The 21,118-nt window shown below is 38.4% G+C and overlaps 1 protein-coding gene across 5 annotated transcripts in view; it reads left to right on the forward strand.

Moving 5' to 3' along the window:
• CAP2 (cyclase associated actin cytoskeleton regulatory protein 2) overlaps positions 1–21,118 on the forward strand; it is a 114,985-nt gene that overhangs the window by 20,550 nt on the left and 73,317 nt on the right. For all 5 annotated transcript variants that reach the window (XR_004313441.1, XR_004313442.1, XR_004313443.1 and 2 more), the window contains one exon: positions 1,518–1,618. Coding sequence is in view for 2 of the 5 variants with exons in the window: in XM_032462542.1 (XP_032318433.1) it covers positions 1,518–1,618 (101 nt within the window). In the remaining 3 variants the exon portion in view is untranslated. The remainder of the gene's footprint in view (positions 1–1,517; positions 1,619–21,118) is intronic.

The following is a 21,118-nucleotide window of genomic DNA, read 5'->3' on the forward strand; positions in this document are numbered from 1 at the left end:
GTGATGAAAGGAAATTGGAAAATATTCCCTTTTATCATTGTACCTTCTGCTATGTGGAGGCCTCCATCACATTTTTAAAACTTTCTCCAGCTTTAAACACTCAGCAGAGACTTCTCAGACCCACAGCAACAAACAGGTTTATTTGTTTCCAAATGGATCCATAAGAAACCTTTGGGTTTGTACCCTTCTTATGTTCTGGAAGTTGGTACACACTGTACTTTGAACTCGAGGATAACTCAGCTTCAATAGCCTGCTTGGAAGTTAGACTGTAGGTGCAGAGAGCTGTAAACAACTGTTTCCGTCACTCTGTGGGCCTGTGGAAGTGGACAACTGGGAATCAGGGAAAAGGAAGGAAGATCTGTCCTGCAGGTTTATGAGCATGGATGTTTCTGTCCAGTATAAGAAAGAGAACCCTAGATTTAGACTTTTGGCTTGAATTTTAATAGCCTGTGGTACTAAATTTCTCAAATAATCTTTCTCAGTATTAGGGATATGCAGTCAAGGACTTAGACAAAATTTTTCTGTTAATTAAAGGACAAGGAAAACGAATATATGTATATTCATGTGTGACTGAAGCATTGTGCTGTACACCAGAAATTGACACGTTGTAAACTGACTATACTTCAACAAAAGCAAACAAAAAGAATAGGAAAGAAAGGCAAGGAAAAGAAATGCAGAACACACCAGGTTGAGGGGGAGGATATAGCTCAAATGGTAGAGCGCATGTTTAGCATGCATGTGTTCCCGGGTTCAATCCCCAGTGCCTCCTCTTAAAAAAAAGTAAATAAATAAGTAAACCTAATTACCTCCTTCCCCCAGACTAACAAAAAAAAATGAACACACCAGGTTGCGCCATTATCACTTCAGCTTTTGTGGTAATTTGGCAGATCAAAATTCATCGTCCATCAGTTACCCCAGCAATCATTTTTAAGTCCACCATCACTGCCATTTCTCCCACTGGGAAGTTAGGAAGGAACAAAATGTGTGCAATCAACTTCTTTTCCTACTTGTCCCAGAGTTCATTCTGACCTTTTAATTGTCCTGAATAATTTTGATATCTATTTGCAAGGTAGTTATAGCACCTGGACAGGTCAGTGTAGAAGAAAGGACACTGGCTTTAGAGTCCTAAGGCACGGTTCAGTTTTTGGCTCTGCCTCTTATTTGGTATAATGCTTTTAACAAGTCACGTGGTCTCTTTACATCTCCGTGTCCTCATCAGTCAGAGTGTGACAGTGTTACTTACCTCAGGGGTCTGCGGGAGAACTAAACGAAATTGTGTAGGTGGAAGTGTTTACTCAGCAGGTTGAAAAATAAGAACACACTGTTTTCTTGAGCTGTTGAGAAGTATTTAGTAAGTACTGACTGAGTGAATGAGTGACTTACCGAATAGAAGAATGACATGATTCACATTGAGCTTCCATAAACTGCTGTATATTGAAACTGCCATATATTGGCAAAGCAGTACCAGCTTTTCCCTGAACTACTGGGGAATAACAAAATACGCTCTTCTTCCAAAGGTGTGGCACCCTCGGTGGAAGCCTTTGACAAGCTGATGAACAGCATGGTGGCTGAGTTCTTAAAGAAGAGTAGGATCCTGGCTGGTGACGTGGAGACTCACGTGAGTACTTCCTTCCCCTGTTCTCTGTAGAAAGGATGACTGCTGTTAAAAATTTAAAAGATAACAAAAATAACAAGGGTTGGCGAGGGAATGGAGAGATTGGGGCCCTTGTGCTCTGCTGAGGGGAATGTAAAATGGTGCAGCCAGCGTGGAGAAGAATATGGCGGCTCCTCGAAAAATTAAAAATATAGTTATCATACGGTCCAGCAGCTCTGCTTCTGGACATACACCCAGAAGAACTGATAACAAGATCTCAAAGAGGTATTTGTATACCTATGTTCGTCGCCATGGGCGTTACTCACAGCAGCCCAAAGCGGAAGCATCCTAAGTGTCTGTTGACGGACGGATGGATAAACAAAATGTGGCCTTTACATACAAGGGAGTATTATTCAGCCATAAAAAAGGGAAATTCTGACACATGCCAAAACATGGATGAAACTTGAGGACATTATGCCAAGTGAAATAAGCCAGTCACCAAAAGATAAACACCGTGTGATCTCATTTATATGAGTTATGGTGGTTGCCAGGGGTTGGGCAAGGGAGAAATAGGAACTTGTTTAATCGGTATAGAGTTCTAGTTTTGCAATGCAAACTAAACTCTAGAAAAAATTCTGGAGATCTGATGCGCAACAGTGTGAATAAACTTAACATTTAAACTGTACACTTAAAAATGGTTAGTATGGTACATTTTGTGCAGTGTATTTTACCACAATTTTTTTTTTAAGTGCAGCCAGAAGAAAAGCAAAGTTGTAGAATTTCTGTCGTAGGTACTCTCTGGATTGGTAGAGACTTTTAATGATCTTTAGGCCAGCCTCTCAGTTTAGGCACTTTTTATACATTTTTAAATGTTTAGCATGCTCCCAAAAGGTTGGTGGTTATTTGCGTGCATTCAATGAAAATCTAATGTAAAAGCCAAACCAATTAAAAACCTGAGAGAAATTTATCACCAGGTTCTTCTTATTCATTTGCCTTTGTTTCTCACAGAGGGTTGAATTCCAGATCCATCTGCTTGTAGATTTCTTAGCAATGAGAGGGTCCCGGCAAAACCATTTTCAGTATAGATTCACAGAAAATCTGATTCTTGAATAGCATTGTGGTTTGAGGTAAAAACAAACAAACAAACAAAAAAAAACCAACATAAAAAGGGATTCTCTTTTTGCTCCTTCTCCAATTAGACATTGTATACAACACCCAACACCAGTCTTCCAGGGGATCTGGTGACTCAGGTTATACCCATGGTTCCAGGCTTGTAATTAAATAGGTGCTTATCTCATCACGTTTGCAACGTATTTGTTCACCTCATCGAAGAAAAATGAAGATTCTTCTCACGGTCTCCATTTTTTATTAAATATCCCTGCTGAAATACTCTAGCAAAAGAGGGGAAGCTCTGCTATACATGAGTTCTAGAAAAGTCTGTGTAGTAAGACATACTCACTTCAGATGTATCACAGAGCCCTAGAATTGCTCTGGTCTGTTCTTGAGCTTAATGTTTTTGTTTGCAAGCAGCGTGGTCTGCAGTAAGGTAGTGGCTGAGCTTCTTAGACTGAGGCATGATAGTACCTGAAAACTGCCATATAAAAATGGCATATTACCCCCAATACACTAAAAGAGATTCTTGAGTGATTGAAGACCAATTTAGTCTCTTGAACACTATTACAATAATTATTGTATCTCTATTGTTACCATTAATATAGACATTATGCCTCTGACATACACAGGACATTATAATTTTTATTAGTAATATCTCACAGAATTCTATGTAGTGTTTTTTAACTGGGGAATAATGAAGCCTATAAGTAAGTATTTTTTTAATTTTTATTTTTTAATTGAAGTGTAGTTGATTTACATTGTTAGTTTCAGGTGTCCAGCAAAGCGATTCAGTTCTATAAATAAGCATATTTTTTAAAAAATGTAGGATTTGCATACTGGATAAGTCTCTTCAAATTTCATAGTAAACAGTTCCTTTAAATTCTTTTTAGAACAAAGTGAATTATAAATAAAGTGTAGCTTCACTTATATGAAGTTTTTTCTTCTCTCCACTCAGCCTAGAAACTGTGACTCAAAGGAAGCTATATTTTCAATAATGAATATGTAATGCTTAAAGAAATTTATGTTTTGCACTAGTTGGTTGTTTAAAAATGAGAGAAGGAAGGTGGGGAAAGAAAGAAGGAAAGAAAGAGAAGAGAAGGGAAAGAGAGAAAAACACTTGTCAACTGAAAATGCAGACTCAGAAAAGTCAAAGAAAAAGTCAGACAAAGAAAAGTCCTGGCAGCCATCATCCATCTGCCCATCACTTTAATACACTGAACAAGTAGTTTATTTTTTCTCTCTTATAGAACCTTGTGTCACTGACATTAAGCTTGCAGCTGCTGCCTCTCGTATAAGCCAGAAGTGGGGGTTGAACTTTGTTCCAAGAACACACCTGTTGCCTAGGGAAGAAAAAAAGAAAAGCAACTCACATACCTGATTGTACAGTATGGAAACTTGAGAATGACACAAATGTGCATCGTGTTAAATCCTGTCCCTCTGCTTAAAAGCTATTTCCCAGAAACTGATCATGAATAAGGGCCGCCGAGCTATGATTTGACGTCTGTCTTGATGTGTTGACTGCTGGTTGGGTTTAATTTACTGAACACTCAATAGTCTATTGACGGAACAGACCACAAAAAAAAGGGAGCTAATAGCTACAATTAGGAAACTCTGCTGAACCGAAGAACATAACAGGTTTAGAAAAGATTAGATCTTGTAAAGCCTTCTTGTATGCAACGTAAACCCAAGGGCTTATTTAAATTACCCTTCAACCCAGGAACACTGACACAGCTTGCACCCTTTTGAAGAAAGAATAAACAAGGCATAATTTTATAATAGTTGCTTAGGGTAATATAGTCCTCAATGTCAAAGGAAAGGATCCCCTCGAAACTGGGCCTACAGGATTCTAAGCCCTTGGTCAGCCATCATTTATCCTTAAATAGACTAATGTGATTTTTTTTTTTTTTTGACGAAGCTGTCCTGTTGCTTTCATGGTGTATGGAACTAATCTCAGGTCTATGCTAAATGATTTGGCAATCATGAAAAAACAACTGCAAATCATATAGCCCTTCCTAACTCAAGCTCTTTTTGGAAATTTATAGACCTTGCATTTTAAGTGTTGGTAGAAGTCTGGAACACTTATTTCTTATCTTGGTTAAAATGGATTAAAAAGAAGTACTCTTTTATTAATTGTTCAGTAAAAATTAGAGAACCTTACGCTCTGAATAAACCAGCCTCCGAAGTCAGCACTGTTATGACTGGAGCTGGGTGGTTGTATTACCCAAGAACTGATGGTCAGGCTGTGAGGTTAGTGGGGAACAACCAGATCAGACTCTGCCCAGATCTAAACACCAAGCTCTTCTGCTAGCTTCCTGGACTGGCTTAGGTATGACCACCTCTGGTTTGCATACATAAAAAAGCAGTTCCATTTTCGCTTTGAAACTAAAATGATAAAATAAGTAATAATAGTAATAAAAATAAAACTCGCCTGACAAAGCTAGCAAGATGATGGTTATCCTCAGGAGATAGTGCCTGTAGGGGTAATCGGGAGACTGGGAATGTACTAGGTCTTAATCTGGGCACCTGTTACACAGATGTGTTCAGATTGTGAAAAAACCCTTGAAGGTACATTTGAGATCTGTGCAATTTTCTGTAATGATGTTATACCTCAAAGGTCTGAACAGTTAGTCAACCCTCTTTAACTTGCCTTTGAGACAAAAGGCCGTGAAAACACAATAAAAACCAGGAAGACCAAAAAAAAGGGAAAACCGCAATTTGAACAAAAGGGCAATAAACTTCAACAAAGAAGTATGACACACTACACATGGCAGGATTAAATCACACTGCACAGTATTGTGTTCTTAAGTCCCTGGGCTGTATAAAGGATGAAGCTTCATCTCATCCTTTGAAGACCGTTACTGTAGCCCTACTTTTGATGAGTCATGATCACTCTTCTAGATGTTCCTAAAATTTGTTATTTATTTAAATCATCTACAAAACATTTTGTTCATTTTATGGCATGCCGATGAGGTAACATGTCCAAGGGGTTGGAAAGTAAGAGTGAGCTCTTCTTGTTTGTATTTGGATTTTAGAGCTGGCTCTGCTTTTTCTAGCATGACCTTGAGCTAGTTAGTAATGAGCCTGGACGACATCATTTCCAAGGGCTCTCAGGCCCCTTCGAGTGACTCACCCGTTGTCTCAGCGTAAATGCATGAGGGAGTTGTTCAGCTTCCAAATGAAGAGCTTGAGATAGGGCAGCATCATCACCATTAAAAAAGCATCTTGAGCTGCGCCAGGGAAAGTACCTCAATCATCTGAACTTGCAAAACAAGCAGAAGACTCAAGATAACGTATCATCCTCCTTCATGATGATATAGAAAAAAATTCAGTCTCCTTCATTTAAAAAGACCTTGAGGCCTCCATGAGTCTGTCCTGCTTGTCAGTTCTTTATCAATTCTTCCTTTTCGTGGACCTTACCTCTAGAAGAAATAAATAATAAGCTTATCTCTGGAGTTAATAATGCAAAAATGTCTGCGTATTTTACTAATTGTATCCATATTCTTCTTTTGATTTTTAGAAAACTTTTTATGAGTAATTTGTTCTCACTTAAAAAGTGGCCATTTGCATTTCTGGTGCTTTCTGGTCTAGGTCTATATAAAAACTCTTCTGCCCTGACACCAAAGAAGTCAAACAGTGACCAGAAGCACAAGCCTGGAGTGGACTCAACGAAACAGCCCCTTTGACGCAGGCCCCCCTCACTCTCCTGCTCACCTGCAGCCAAGCTGGTCCTCCTGTTAACTAGCTTCTTGCTAATAGTTCTAATCTGAACATTTATTTTTGTCATAACTAGACCTGAATACCTTGGCAGTCTCAAGCCCAAAGGATCTGTATGTCTTTCACATGCTCCAAATGGCAGAGACCTCCCCGAAATGACTTGCACAGAGAATTCTGCATCTAGATGTCATATAGGCTTCGTATCAGGAATCTCCCTTCTTACAGTCTTAGCCAGTTACAATAGAATTATTAGAGGAGGAAATACCTTAGAATTCATCCATCCCAATATACACCCCCTTTTCTTTGTCTTTCTGCCTGCCTTCCTTTCTTCCTCCCTCCCTCCTACCCACCTCTTCCTTCCATCCCTCTCCTTTCTTTCCTTCCTTTCTACCTGTCTTTCTCCCTTTCTAGAGAGGTTAGGTGATGTAGGTGATGTGTTGAATACAACATCATGCTTCTTGGCAGGACCAGGAATCTGGTCTCCAAAGTCTCCATCCGTTGTACTGGGAGATGCCTGGTTTTGACCCCCTTGGCTGCCGGGTCTCCCACTGCCTTTGTAGGCACCTGGATCACTAGTAAGAAGCGATGGCATTTGTCTGCCACCTCTTCCTGCCCTCTGCACACTACAGCTCTTACCGCCCCCCGCTAGCAAATTTCCACAATATGTGAGAAGGTCATAACAGTGGCTGGCTGAGGCCCGAGGGATGAGAAGACGGTGGAACATCACTGTAACCCATGTCTTTCATGTGTCTCCTCAGAGAAGGGCTGAGTGAGGCAACAGGGAGAACTGTGACCTCCAGGACAGATGAGCTGTGTCCCTCAGGGGTCTTCACTTCTCCCCCATCACACTAGCGTGGTCTCCGCCTGGTCATCACTCACTGTGCTATTGACACAAACTTTGCAGAATTCGGAAAGGTCCCAGATAGATCGTCTCTGTTATCATTTCTTCCCAAGAACATGGAGAATTTTTATTCTCAGCATTAAACACACTATTTTGCTATTCAACATATGCCTTGACTCACAGCCCATTCCTGCTAAGTCACTGGCCTTAGTTGGACATCCTTGCGACTGCTTTTTAACTTAAGGATGTTTGCTATTAGAACATCTAATCCCTGTCTTTTTCCTTGAACATTCTAGTTTTCATAGCACATTTAGAGCCTTGGGGAGGCTCTAAATAAGGAGCTGGACTTGGAATCTAAGCATCTCTTGGGGGGAAGGTATAGCTCCATGGTAGAGTGCCTGCCTAGCATGCATGAGGTCCTGGGTTCAATCCCCACTACCTCCATTAAAAAAACAAATAAACCTAATTACCCCTCCCCCCCAAATAAAAACAAAAAAACAAAAAATGCCTTAAAAAAAAACTAAGAAACATTACTTGTTCCTTAATTTAATAGGAGATGTCTAAACATCTCTTGAAGGACCACCAGGCAGCACTACGCACCAGGACCTCCCTGTTTACTCCACCAAAAATAAAATATGTCACCTAAATATTTTGCTGAAACAAGTAGTTCTGTGAATCTCTCAGGTTAAGATGATGCCTGCCTTTTTTCCTCATGAATAGGAAATACTTTTTGGGGAAATTTTTGCCTCAGTGCTTTTTTTTCTGCTTCTTAAAGGAAATCTTTTAAGGAAACCTGTGGAACATCAGTCCTAATTATCCCTTTCTGTTCTGCGTTCACTGGCATAAGCAATATGGAAACGCCCAAGAATGCAGGGATGAGCTCTGAGCATGGTCAGGCTGCGGTGGTTGGGGGTAAGCTGTGTCGCCCACTGGCTGGCCCCTCTGGTCCAGTACCCGGGGGAAGGGTAGTTTATTGAGTCACACAGGAATGGCATTGGTCTACATAAAAATGTAGCAAGAATCTGCAACGTCGTCTATGTCAGGAGTTCCTGAATGTGACCAGTGACTTTTCTCCAAAGATTTTTTTCCCCTCAGAAATACCCTTTCAGAAGATTATTTCCATGTCAGAATTTCATCATGTTACCTAATACCGCAAAATATAGGTCCTTTTTTATTTCTCTTGCCTTTTTCTTTTTTTTTTTCCCCCGTCTTTCCTTCTTTCTGAAACTATGCCAACAATTGGAACATTTGTTGTTTTCTATCTAGACTTCAGGATAATTTAATTGTTTGCCTGGAGGCTGCTTCAGCATCTGAAAATTAATACTTTGTCCAAAAGTAATGACCTGATTTCATTTAGATTATCTTGTTATTTCTGTTCAAGCAACCATTCCTATGAACACACACACATACACACACACACAGGCGCACACACACAGACATGCCCGTACACACACATATATATCCACTGTTCATCTAAGAATTCTTTATAATGTTGTATTCGCTACATACAAGAAAAAACAATCTTGGTCAAATATGTGGGGGTGATGGAGGACAAGAGTCATTCTAATCGTAGGAAATGTGTTTGCAGATTTGTTAGTGTGCATAAGGCAAATACAAAATGCGCCTTTTTTACCTTTAGTATATTTTTCCCTTTCCAGTTGTATTTAGATTATGATTTAACATTGTAAGTTTTAAAACATGACAGTTTATACATTTTATAATACGTTACAAGCCAGTTCTTTTTAATATATCAAGTGTAAGATGTTTTGGTGATGTAAAAAAAGTGGTGTCTTCAATGAATTAATAATTTATCACTCGTAAGTATTTGCGAAAGAAATCCTTTCCCTTTCAGAAAACACTTCGCAAAATAAGTATTTTCAAAGGCAAGGTACTTGGAGTGCTGATGGTTGACTTTCAGTTGTTTTGGTTAAAACAGCTTACCATCCAAAAAAGGTAGTATGATTTATCCCTTTGGGCCCAGCTGTTGAGTGTTGGGGTCTGTTTCAAGGTTCCAGGAGTAGGCTGTTTTCCTCTGGTCCTCTCAGTGTCTAGCGCTGTGCCCATAGTAAGTGACTGATAAATGTTTGCTAAATTAATGGATGAAAATGAATGTGGAAGTAAATAGAAGCAAATCCTTAACAAATCATTGAATCAATGGATGGATGAATGTACTATGGCTGACAATTTGGATCAAGCAATATCCTAGACTAGGAGATAAAAGAAAATCTAGGCCAGGTTTTATGTTATGAATTAGCAAGTGAAGTATTGAGAAACACAGATTCTATAGATTATTGTTCATCACACGTGCACGCGTGCGTGCACACACATGCGCACACACACAGTCCTGGTTTTACCGTAGCCCTGACCATGTATCTAGTACCTCCCTCACTCCTTTCATTCTCATTCCTGTTTTGTAGTTGAGGAGAGTGAGCCATTGAAAGACTAGAGCTCTAAGGCAGCTTAAGAAAGCTAGATGAGAATTCATAAGTAACAGGAAAATCTATCAATATATTGACTTGTGGTCCAATAGAAATCCCACGAGCTCCAGCTGAGATAGGATATTTTTGTGAACCTTAATGGAAATATTTTAAGCTGAAGGTCAGATTTAGAAAAGAAGTAGGGTTTTATTTGCTTTGTCTGTTTGGATTGGGTCTTGGTGTGTCACTTTCCCCTTTGATTGTTAACATTAAAATGATAGAAATCAGGCAAGAAGTAACTTTACAGTCTGAAGGGGCCAGTTGGAAAACTGAATTTTTGTCCAGAACTTCATGGACATGTTTCCAATAATCAGCTCTCTCTGGTTTCAAGAGTCTTTATAGTTACAGAATTTTAAGTATCTGAGTAAAAAGTGAAAAATTCAGTAGATTGTCTCAGTATGTCCAATAGAGACAGTCCCAAACTTTTTTTTTAATTGAAATATAGTCAGTTACAGTGTGTCAGTTTCTGGTGTACAGCGTAATGTTTCAGTCATACATATACATACATATATTTGTTTTCATATTCTTTTTCATTGTAGATTACTACAAGATACTGAATAGAGTTCCCTGTGCTGTACAGAAGAAACTTGTTGTTTATCTATTTTATCTATGCTAGTTAACTGTTGCAAATCTCAAACTCCCATTTTATCCCTTCCTACTCCTTTTTCTCTCGGTGACCATAAGATTGTTTACTATGTCTGTGAGTCTGTTTCTGTTTTGTAGATAAATTCAGTAGTGTTTTCTTTTTTAGATTCCACATATGAGTGATATCATATGGCATTTCTCTTTCTCTTTCTGGCTTACTTCACTTAGAATAATGAAAAACCCAAACTTTTAAATGGGGACACCTACCCCAAAGTTCATTTGTAAACTAGTCCTTAGAAACTTGGAAGACATTTGCCCATAGACCTAATGGAAACAATAGGTGGCTCATTTCCTATGCAAAGATGCAGGAGAGTATTACTCCATGTGTGGTACACAGACCTCCACCATCCACAAATCCCGCTGAAGGTCTGTCACGAGACAAGGATGAAAATTCTAAGACATTGAGAACTATTATAACAATCCAACAGAGTAGTTTTAGGTGTGCAAAATCTGGTAATTTAAAAAGCTTGTGCTTGTGTTTTGTGTGTCTGGTTTTTTTGTTTATTTTACTAAAGTATCAGCCTATGACAGATGAGAAATTCAAAAAAAAAATCTTCACCAAAGACTTTTTGAGCAGCACTATGTAATGCAAAATGCCAGGAAAAACTCTTCCACTATGCTCTTAGTTAAATGAAGGAGGAAAACAGTAACATTGAGTGAAAAACAGTCATTTCTTATGAATGCTGATACCTGGGCGAGTGTGAATTTAATTAGAGAAAGACAAACAGGGGCTTCTATGTAGATTATGCATCTTTCAGCTGATGTTGGGCCTGACTTCTCTCTACTTTTGTACCAGGCATAGGATTTTTCTTTCCCTTTATATGAGTGTCTAATTACGCTCCTTTGATTATAAAGATAACTTCGGCATTCACAAATGGAAGCAAAAGGCAGGGAAAGAGATTTTGAGGATAGCTGAGCAGGAACTGTAAGTAAAGAGGTGATAGATACACTTAAGAAAGATTTGCCTTATTAAAAATAAAGTCTGGAAAGATACTTCTTGAATCTGACAATGGTCATTTTTAGAGGCTAAATTTACTGAAAGCTTTTACTTCCTAAGCATCCATGTATTGTGAACTTTTTATAACAACCATATGTTGACTGGTCTCATCAGAAGAAGGGGAAAGGCGTGTTTGGAACTTTAAGAAAAAAATCTTGGAATCAAAAGACACATAAGAAAATGTGGGCACCAAGTGGTGTTGATCCCACACAGCCTGGCTGCAGGGTCACCTCATAGTCAGGGTCCAAGCTGCCTGGAAATCCATAGGGATTTGGGGATCCAGTATTCAGTAAGGACTTTCATGCGTTGAGTGTTCGTAGTAAGATCTCAGTGTAGATGGATTGCTGCTGGGTCTGTATGGTTGATGAATGAACAAAATCTGGTTTATAGCTAAATTTTACAGTTACTAGAGATCAACTTCATTTCCCTGCCTCATGTAAATATTCTATATTCATAAGAGAGGCAACTGTAAAGAAGTGGAAAGAGAGCTAGCACTTACGGAGGACCCGCTATGTCAGGTACTTTGCGTGGCCACCAACAAACGTTGCTTCACCTGATCGTTAGGGGAACCCTTTAAGGTAACATTCGAGATAAGGAAGCCAGGTTTCAGAAAGATTGGGTAGCTTGCTTATGGCCATGCATCTAGTAATGGGTAGAGCTGGGTTCTGTCTCAGGTCTGTCTGAAGATCTAAAGGTCACAGTTTCTCTACTGCACCACGCTGCTTTCCAGTAATTTCAGTCATTCGTTATTTAGCAATAGTTACTGAGCTTCTGGTGTAATAAAGGTGCGTCTGTGTAGGTACCCAATGGCTTAGTCTTCAAGGGCCTATTACCTACTCGGAGACACAAGGCTTATATACACATGCGTGGAAGTTGAATGAGAGTATGGCTTAAATAACACAAAGTGAAAGGACGGTGCTTAGCATTACAGTGCATTCTAGAATAAGAAGTACTTGTTGCCTCTAACTTTTTTTTAATTCTTATTTTTTATTGAAGTGTAGTTGATTTATAGTTAGTTCCAGGTGTACAGCAAAGCGATTCAGTTATTCATATACATACATATATTTTCAGATTCTTTTCCATTATAGCTTATTACAAAAACCTCTAATTTTTCTGAGTGGTCTTAGAGCAGCCAAGTGTCCTTCACTTGTGTAGACCCAAGATTCCTCAACACATAAAGCAGTTCGGGCTTCCTGAGTCAAAAGATTTGGTTTAAACATGTTGATAAAATGCTTTAGATTCCTTAAGTGTTAGAAAAGCAAGTTCGAGAATTTGGAGAGGGGCCAGTGTGCCAAGTGTTTTGTAGCTACACACTGATTGAATTTGAAAATGAAGTTAATTTTAGAGAATAGTTTTGTTCAGATTATAAACTTGTAACAATATTCATACCTGTCAGAAAAACAAACAGATTTAAGCATACAATAGCATTTTTTTCTATTGCGATGCCTTGAGAAATACTGCTTTTAATTCTTTCAAAAGTTTGATTTTTAAAATATAGTTTGCAACAATTAATTATTTAGAAAAGTTCTTTGTTGGGCTTTGACAATTACAGCATTTGATTTTATATTATAGATTTTTGCAAACTTTTCTGCACATTCCATTCTTGTGACCTGCTTGTTTAACTTAGACCATGTGTTCTGGACCTCCTTCCATGTCAGTAAGTGGAAGTCTATACTGTCATTTTTAATGACTGCAAAGTATGGTTACACCATAATTGATTTAAATAATGAAAATCATTATAGGGGAAGTAATACATTCAAGAAGGCAAAGCCCAGATGAGGGTGAGACGAGTGAGGCCCTGGGGTGTGACTTGGAGAGGCATAACACCTGTGCTCCCTGCCAGCCTCACGTGGTCCCATCCCTGCAATGATGGTCATCTAGTGGTATTTATAATCATTTTAAAAACTTAGTGACATTTGACTTATTTTCAGTGTTTCCTCTATTAGAAATGAAATTGCAGTGCATATCCTTGTACAAATATTATTTTATAATTATACAATTGTTTTCTCAAGGAAAAGTTCAAGCATTGGAAGTGCTAGGTCAATGGTAAATGCTCCCTAATATTTATCGTCCCTCCTACCCTTCCTTGCCCCTCTCAGTGTCTAAAAGTGCTTTAGGCTGTTTAGGTGATAATTACAAACTAGGAAAATAAGACTTTTAAGGACACAATGCATGATTTGAATGCACATTAATATTCTTGAAATTAATTATTTAAAAATACTTTGGCCTCTGTTGGATAAGCAAGAAGATAAAAACAAAGCTATATGTCCCCCTGTAAGTCATCCTTTTTGCAAAAGAACCATTTATCAGTTCTATCTTGTATCTATTTGACATGCCAAGAAAGTTGTTTAAATTCCTTCTTTAGGGGTAGGTATGACGTGTTCTATATGGGGTTGGTTGGATGTTACTTTAATGGAAACCAGTAATGCAGCTGAGATATGTAACAGAAGATTTTAGGCATGCGTGTAGAAAGGACACTCTGGAGCTGTTCCTTAGTGTCAGAACTGTGCACCGTGGCTGATGTAAATACTTATGTGAGCTGGAAGTTGCCAAGGCAACAGTCCTATTAATGAAAAATGAACCTCTTTTATTATCAATGCCTGGATGATTATGTTTTTTATAAAATGTGCCTAGTAGTCTCACATTGACGTTTTCAATCTACCTACTCATCTTTCATTTCTAGGCTGCAAAACTATTAAGCTGTATTCAATAGACATGCATCCTTTCTTGGCCAATGAAAGTGGAATCATTGAAAAAAAAAACCCAGTCAACTGTAAGGGCAGTAAAAATACTAATTTATAACAATTACCTAATATAAAATTACTGCCCTTTGAGTATATGCTTTGGCTAAGGCAGATCCTGAAGTTGAAATTGACTGGGACTTGGTCGGTATTTGGCCAGAGTTTTTACATTAGCTTGTCTTTATGATTTAATGGAGCACTGCCAACATATTTATAAGTAAGTGGAGTGTGACATTACTGCTTCCTTCCCCTGGTCTGACTGTAAATTTAGACTCCATTTTATTGTATGCACATTGGATACTTAAAAAAAAAACAAAAACTGTGCTTGAATTGTAGACTTTAGGGAACCCTGTTGTCTTGAAGAGCCAGAGGGCCATGGTAAGGGGGAAGAGGGTTAGAAATGACTGGGTACCCAGCATTGTACTCCCTGGGTCCTAGAGAGAAGGAAATCTCTTCAAAAAGAATACGTTCCCTTTTTTGTGAGAATACTTATTGTGTTTTGTCAAGATAACCTTCCCATGGGAAAACTTACCTTCGATCATGATTATCAGCAATCCATTCCTTTTGAAATTGGGTATCTGTTGTCTGTTCTACACAACTAGCATCTTGTTGCTTATTGCTCACAGTCACTGATCATTCTCTGTATAGACAACTTGTTTCCCCTGAAGAGTCCCCGTTTTGTTTGTTTTATAAAACAGATGACAAGTCTCTTTAAAAGAAACAGAAGTACAGTACTTGTACAATTCTGTTAGTTTGGATTTCTTTTTTAATCTATAATATTCATACAGTTATCTGATTTTGCCTTCATTAATAACGCTGTTAGTTTACTCACCAAAAAAAAAATATATATGTATATATATACATATATATATATATATATGCGCACACACACACACACACACACACCTCTTAGCACCTAGCCACGTAGTAGGTACTCAGAAACTACCTTCTGGTTGAGAAATTAAATAATAAATTTCTATTTTACTCAGTCATATCTTTTAAATAATTATTTCTGATAACAAAGTTTAAATGTTTGATGAAGAAAAATTTGACCATAAATATATGAAGAGGAAAATAAAACCACTCATAATCCCAGTACTCAGGGGTAACTACCGTTGACATCATGGCATATTTATTTCATCAAGACATTGCTCAAAGTCTTGTTTCCTCCTTGATAAGATAGACTTAACCCTGATCTGTGCAGGCTGTATGTATAAGGACAAGTGACCCATGCCAAGCAGGGTGCAAGTGGTCCCAAGGGATATTAAGATGCTGATTGACATTAGGGGGACAATTGTAGTTCAGCTGAAACTTGGCCCTTTTCCTTTGTCACTTTGGCAATTCCAGGGTCAAGAACAAGTAGCAATCAATCTGATTTTTCATTTCTTTTTTTTTTTTATTGAAGTATAATCAGTTACAACGTTGTGTTAGTCTCTGGTGTACAGCATAGTGATTCAGTTATACATATATATATATATTCCTTTTCATATTCTTTTCCATTATAGGCTATTACATGATTTCTCATTTCTTAACATATCTTTAGACTACATTACTGACAAAACAGATTTTACCCTCAGAACAAGTTTTAGCACCAGCAGATGTACAGGTTTTTGTTGTTGTTGTTAATAGTAATTCTGGCTTGCTTCTTTGCACCTTTTCCTGTTGGCACATTGGGAAGAGAGAGCCGTTTCCCAGAGTTATGCAAAATAGGCAAAAGTCCATGGGAACTAAAGAAGTCATGGTTAAGAGACGCTGTGTACTTGTATGTTTTATTCTTGGCAGTGACGGCATAAAGGGGCAGTTTGGATGTTGCTTTAGTCCCCTCCAACCAGCCTCAGATAAATATGATAAAAATAACAATAATAAGCACAAAGAATAAAGTCTCATGTAGTGAGGATAAAAGCATCTTTAGAGAACTTTGCTATTTTTAACAAATAGAAACAACCCAAGTAAAAATAGAATGTTTATCATGGAATCTCTTAGTGACCCCGTATCATCACAGTCCCACCATCCTTTCCACAAGATAACTGCCCCTAAGCCCCTCTCACATAGGAGTTCATAACACCTCTGCATGTTCATAACTGCACCCCCCCCCCACCTTTTATCCACAATCCTACATACATCTGTCAAAAGGCAGGTTACGGGGAAATGCTCTGTCACCAAAAGGATGAAACTGGGATGGGAGTTCCAAAATTGAAGCAGAATAAATTTTTTTCTCGCTTAAAAAAGAGATGGGGAAAGGACTTCCAGTTTCTCGGCCTGCATCTAAGGAGCTTGGAAGTCACCACTTCATCCTGACAACAAGTAAAAAGCTGAATATACTGAAAAAGCAACTCCTCTTGGGTCCATTAGGGAGGGCACATGGTAAAGTGCTGTCTCCAAGATCAGGGAGACTGGTGAAGACAGATCAGGGGAGCAGAGACTTATAAGTGGAACTGTCAAGGGAACCAGTGCTGGGGTGGGAAACCCTGAACTGCAATTGACAAATTATTGGAAGCTCAGTGCAGACAACTTTGGGGGTTAAGAACTCCAAGGGAACCCAGTCATAGGGGGGCCCCACAATATTGTGAGATTTACCTCCAGGAGCTCAAGGAGGTTCCCACAGTAAATACTGGAAAGAATCCCCTTGGGCTTCTGGCAGGGGGAGGGTGAAAGGAAGCATTTTGAAATAAGCCAGAGCACTCTGTTCTTAGCAAGATCTGCCCTCAGGGGAAACTAGTTAAGCACAGCCTAACGTGATAGGGTATATTGTCAGGACCTAACTGGCTTGGAAAAGGGAAATACTCAGCTCCAGCTGGCTCTAGTCTTTCGCATGGGGAAGAGAAGTATCCAAGCCCAGCTCACTGTAGCCATCCTGTCCCACATAAGGGGAGGGGCGGGGGGAAGAAGAGTGAGAAACGCTTATGAGGTTCATACTTCAGAGACATAGGCTCAGTGAAATACTGAGACCCAGTCATAGGACTAAAGTGTGCTTTCTCTCCTCTCATGCCTCCCCACCACATGACTCTCAAGTCCTACCTACAGTGGTTTCTTTTACCTTGATATCTGGACAGTACATCATGTCCAGATATCAAGAAAAAAATTACAAGGCATACCAAATAGAAAAGACACAGGTTGGAAAGACAAAGCAAACATCAGAACCAGACATGGCAGGGATGTTAAAATTATCAAACTGGGAATTTAAAACAACTATGATTTGGGGGGAGGGTATAGCGTAAGTGGTAGAGCACATGCTTAGCATGCACGAGGCCCTGGGTTCAATCTCCAGTACCTCCTCTAAAAATAAAGAAATAAATAAACCTAATTACCTCCCTCTTCCCCCCAAAAAAGCTAAATAAATAAAACACTCTTCAAAAATATATTGATGAATACAAATCAACTTCTAAAATTTTTTTTAAAAATAAAGCAACTATGATTTATACTCTAAGGGCAATAATGAATAAAGTAAAAAAGCATGCATGAATAGGCAAACGATGTAAACAGAGAGGTGGAAATTCTAAGAAAGAACCAGAGAAATACTAGAGGTAAAAAACACTGTAACAGAAATGAAGAATGGCTTTGATAGGCTTGTTAGTAGACTGGACACGGCTGAGGAAGGAATCTCTGAGTTAGAGGATATATCAATAGAATCTTCATAAACCAAAAAACAAGGAGAACGAAGACTGGAAAAAAGTCAGACTATCCAGTGACTGTGGGACAACTATGAAGGTGTAACATCTGCATAATGGGAATACCAGAGGGAAAAAGAGAGAGGAACAGAAGATACTGAAACAATTGTAACAGAATTTCCCCCCAAATTACGTCAGGCACCAAACCACAGACTCAAGAAGCTCAGAGAATACCAAGCAGAATAAATGCCAAAAAAGAACTACACCTCAGCTTATCATTTTCAAATTACAGTAAATCAAAGATTAAAAAATCCTGAAAGAAGCTAGAGGAAAACAACACTTTACCTATAAAAGAACAAAGACAAGAGTTACATCCAACTTTTCCTCAGAAATCATGCAAGCAAAAAAGAGAATGGAGTGAAATATTTAGTGTTGAGGAAAAAAAAAAAAACTTCCAACTTAGAATTCAGTACCCTGCAAAATTATTCTTCAAATGAAAGGAGAAATAAAGACTTTATTGCCAGTAGATCTGCCTTGCCAGAAATGTTAAAATGAGTTTTTTAGAGAGAAGGAATGTAATATAGTTCAGAAACATGGATCTATAAAAAGAAAAGAAGAGCATCAAAGAAAGAATGTCTGAAGGTAAAATAAAAAAAATTTTTTCATATTCTTAATTGATCTAATAGATAATTTGCTCAAGGTAATAATAGCAACAATGTTCAATTATGTATGCTTATGTATAACATATATATGCTTACATATGCTTATATACGTAAGTGAAGTGAATGAGAGCAGTGATATAAGGGATAGAGGGGATTAAAATTATTTTGTAAATGAATATATGTCTGTATCTGTATGACTGAAACATTCTGCTGTACACCAGAAATTGACACAACATTGTAAACTGACTATACTTCCATTTTTAAAAATGAAAAGAAAAAAAAAAGACTATCTTATTTTGTTGTTTGCATTCAGAGATCAACGGGGCTTCCACAGGGAGCCAACTCTCTCCCGAGGAGATTAGATGGAAATAAGTCATATTTAGCTGGTGTCTGCTTGTCCTGAGTCTTGCTTTAAACCGATTACTGAAATTCATTCTCCTGTTCTCTCCCCTGGGAATGCAGAGCAAGATGGTCCACCTACCTACCTATACAAGAACCCCAATTGCCCAAGTGATAACTAATAAGAGTTCAAACAAAATGCATAGCCTTGATTCTTACCAAAGCTGTCCCCTTTCCTCTCTGCACACACGTGCTCACGGGCAGATGGATGCGCATGTAACCCACAAAGGTTACTGAGCCCTGCACATGTGTGATGGACAAACTCAGCAAAAACCCTCAATTATTTGTCGTTACTGAAAATCCCTACGTTTGGCTTTTTCTTTCACAATGTTTTGAACTGCCTGAGTGAGCCAAATTCTCCCTTTCAAGTTATCAGAACTCAGCAGGTTCAGGGAAATTGCTTCTAAATAGGGAGCTGTCTGGTTCAGGGGACTCATGGGACTTTCCAGAAGTAAGAAGCAGGTGGATCAGAATATCTCAGAGGTGGAATGAAAAGTGTGGACTGATGAGGTTACAGTGGATGTGGTTTAGAGTCTGCTCATTATGCCAGAGTTCCAGGGAGTTGGAAGAAGTGCCCAGCTGAGTCCTCAGGAAGATTTACCTACAGAAGCAAAGTGAAAGGGAGAGTTGAAGCAGGTAGCTAGCTATTCAGCCATCCTCTGCTCCAGCCTCCACCTACTGTTGAGTAAAATGCCGCGTGGGGAAGAGACTAATGAATGAAATTGGCCATCTTCGCTAATCAGACCCACTAGAAAATTGTTCTGTTAGTGACAGGCTAAATGTTGTTTTTAGGGAAAGTTAAAAAAAAGGAAAGAGCAATGCTAGTGTTCATTTTGGGATAACTACACAAATATTGTTAATGTCACCTCCGAGCTGCAACTTTAACTACAGAAGTAATTTGGCGATCCCAAATTACTGTCCCACAGCAGCTATAATTCAGTTGACTCCACAAGGCTTGTTGTCGATGAGGACCATACTTCTGTATTGTCATTGCTGGGAGAAGTGAAGTTCTTTTATTTATATCCAAGCTGTGGAAAGTTGTATTTCATAGTCTTCTTTTTGGAAATGTGGTCCACACATTTAGGGACTGACAAAAGTCCTTCTGAACTACTGAAAATTTTGATGTGTGGATAAACATTCATGCTGCTCAGAACTTCACATACATGAGGTCACAATGGCCTCCAGCACAGTGAGATTTGAAATCCTCTATCTCTAAGGAATATCCAGAATTTGAGATTTCGAGCAATATAAGCCCAGCAATCAGGCTACTGGGAGAAAGAGGAGATGGTGTACTCCAAAATGGAAAATATAGCTTCATTTAAATATTCATAAGACTTAATTTTTAGTGTTGATGATGATGAATTTGTGATTTTAAATGTGAATGGTCTAAAAATCTTGATTTGATTTCAAGTATTTTCTTCTCAATGGGAAAAAAATCATTAAATGAGAAGTAATGAGAAAAGTTAGAAATAAGATTAGGGTGCTCATTTTAGTGAATATTTTGGAAAATTTGTCAGATGTCAAAACATGTAAATGAAGTGGAATGACAAAAAACTAGTCATTTCCTAGTTGGCTAATACATTTAACCTTCTAGCTCAGAAAACTGTCTGATAGTGACATGGGGATGAAATTAACCTAATTCTATTGTTGCTATTTTAGGTATCTGTTTTTGAAAATGTATTAAATTAGTTATACTGGTTATACTGATTCTTATCAGAGAAGTAAGTTGTATCCAAGATGGCAGAGGGATAGAAACTTCCCCAAAACAGATGTGAAGCTAACAAGGAGGAGATGAAAGATAAAATCAATGAATGTAAAAGATAAAAATTTATGACCAAGTAAAATTGAATCAGAATTTCCCCCACCCACCCATATATGAGCAAAAAGAGGGAAAAAAGTATTTAAAAAAATTCACTGATAGTAACTAGACAAAAAAGCCATGACCTGCAGCAATGTATTTTCAGTTATTGATGGCTGAGCAGTTTTTGGTTCCTAGCTCTGCTCAGTTCCCACCACCGTAAATTAAAGTCATACCTGAAAGGAAATTAAATCAAGAGAGGAAAATATGAAACAGGAAAAGAAAATCATGGGGCTCTTTCCCTCTGGAGATGTAAAGGTTTCGTGTCTGGGTCCTGAATTGGAGAACTGATCTAAAATCTGAGGGGAATCACTCCATCAGAATGGTATGGGGAGCAAATCCTGGTTTAGAACTTTTAACATATTCCCAGAAGAATGAGCAACACCTAAATTCTCAAATAAAGACTGGACATGGCCTCAGCTGAGCGCTCCCTTTCCTTGTTCCCTGTTCCATCAGACCCTAGAATCAT

The sequence above is a fragment of the Camelus ferus genome, chromosome 20 (genome assembly GCF_009834535.1).
Source record: "Camelus ferus isolate YT-003-E chromosome 20, BCGSAC_Cfer_1.0, whole genome shotgun sequence".
NCBI classification, from domain to species: Eukaryota; Metazoa; Chordata; class Mammalia; order Artiodactyla; family Camelidae; genus Camelus; species Camelus ferus.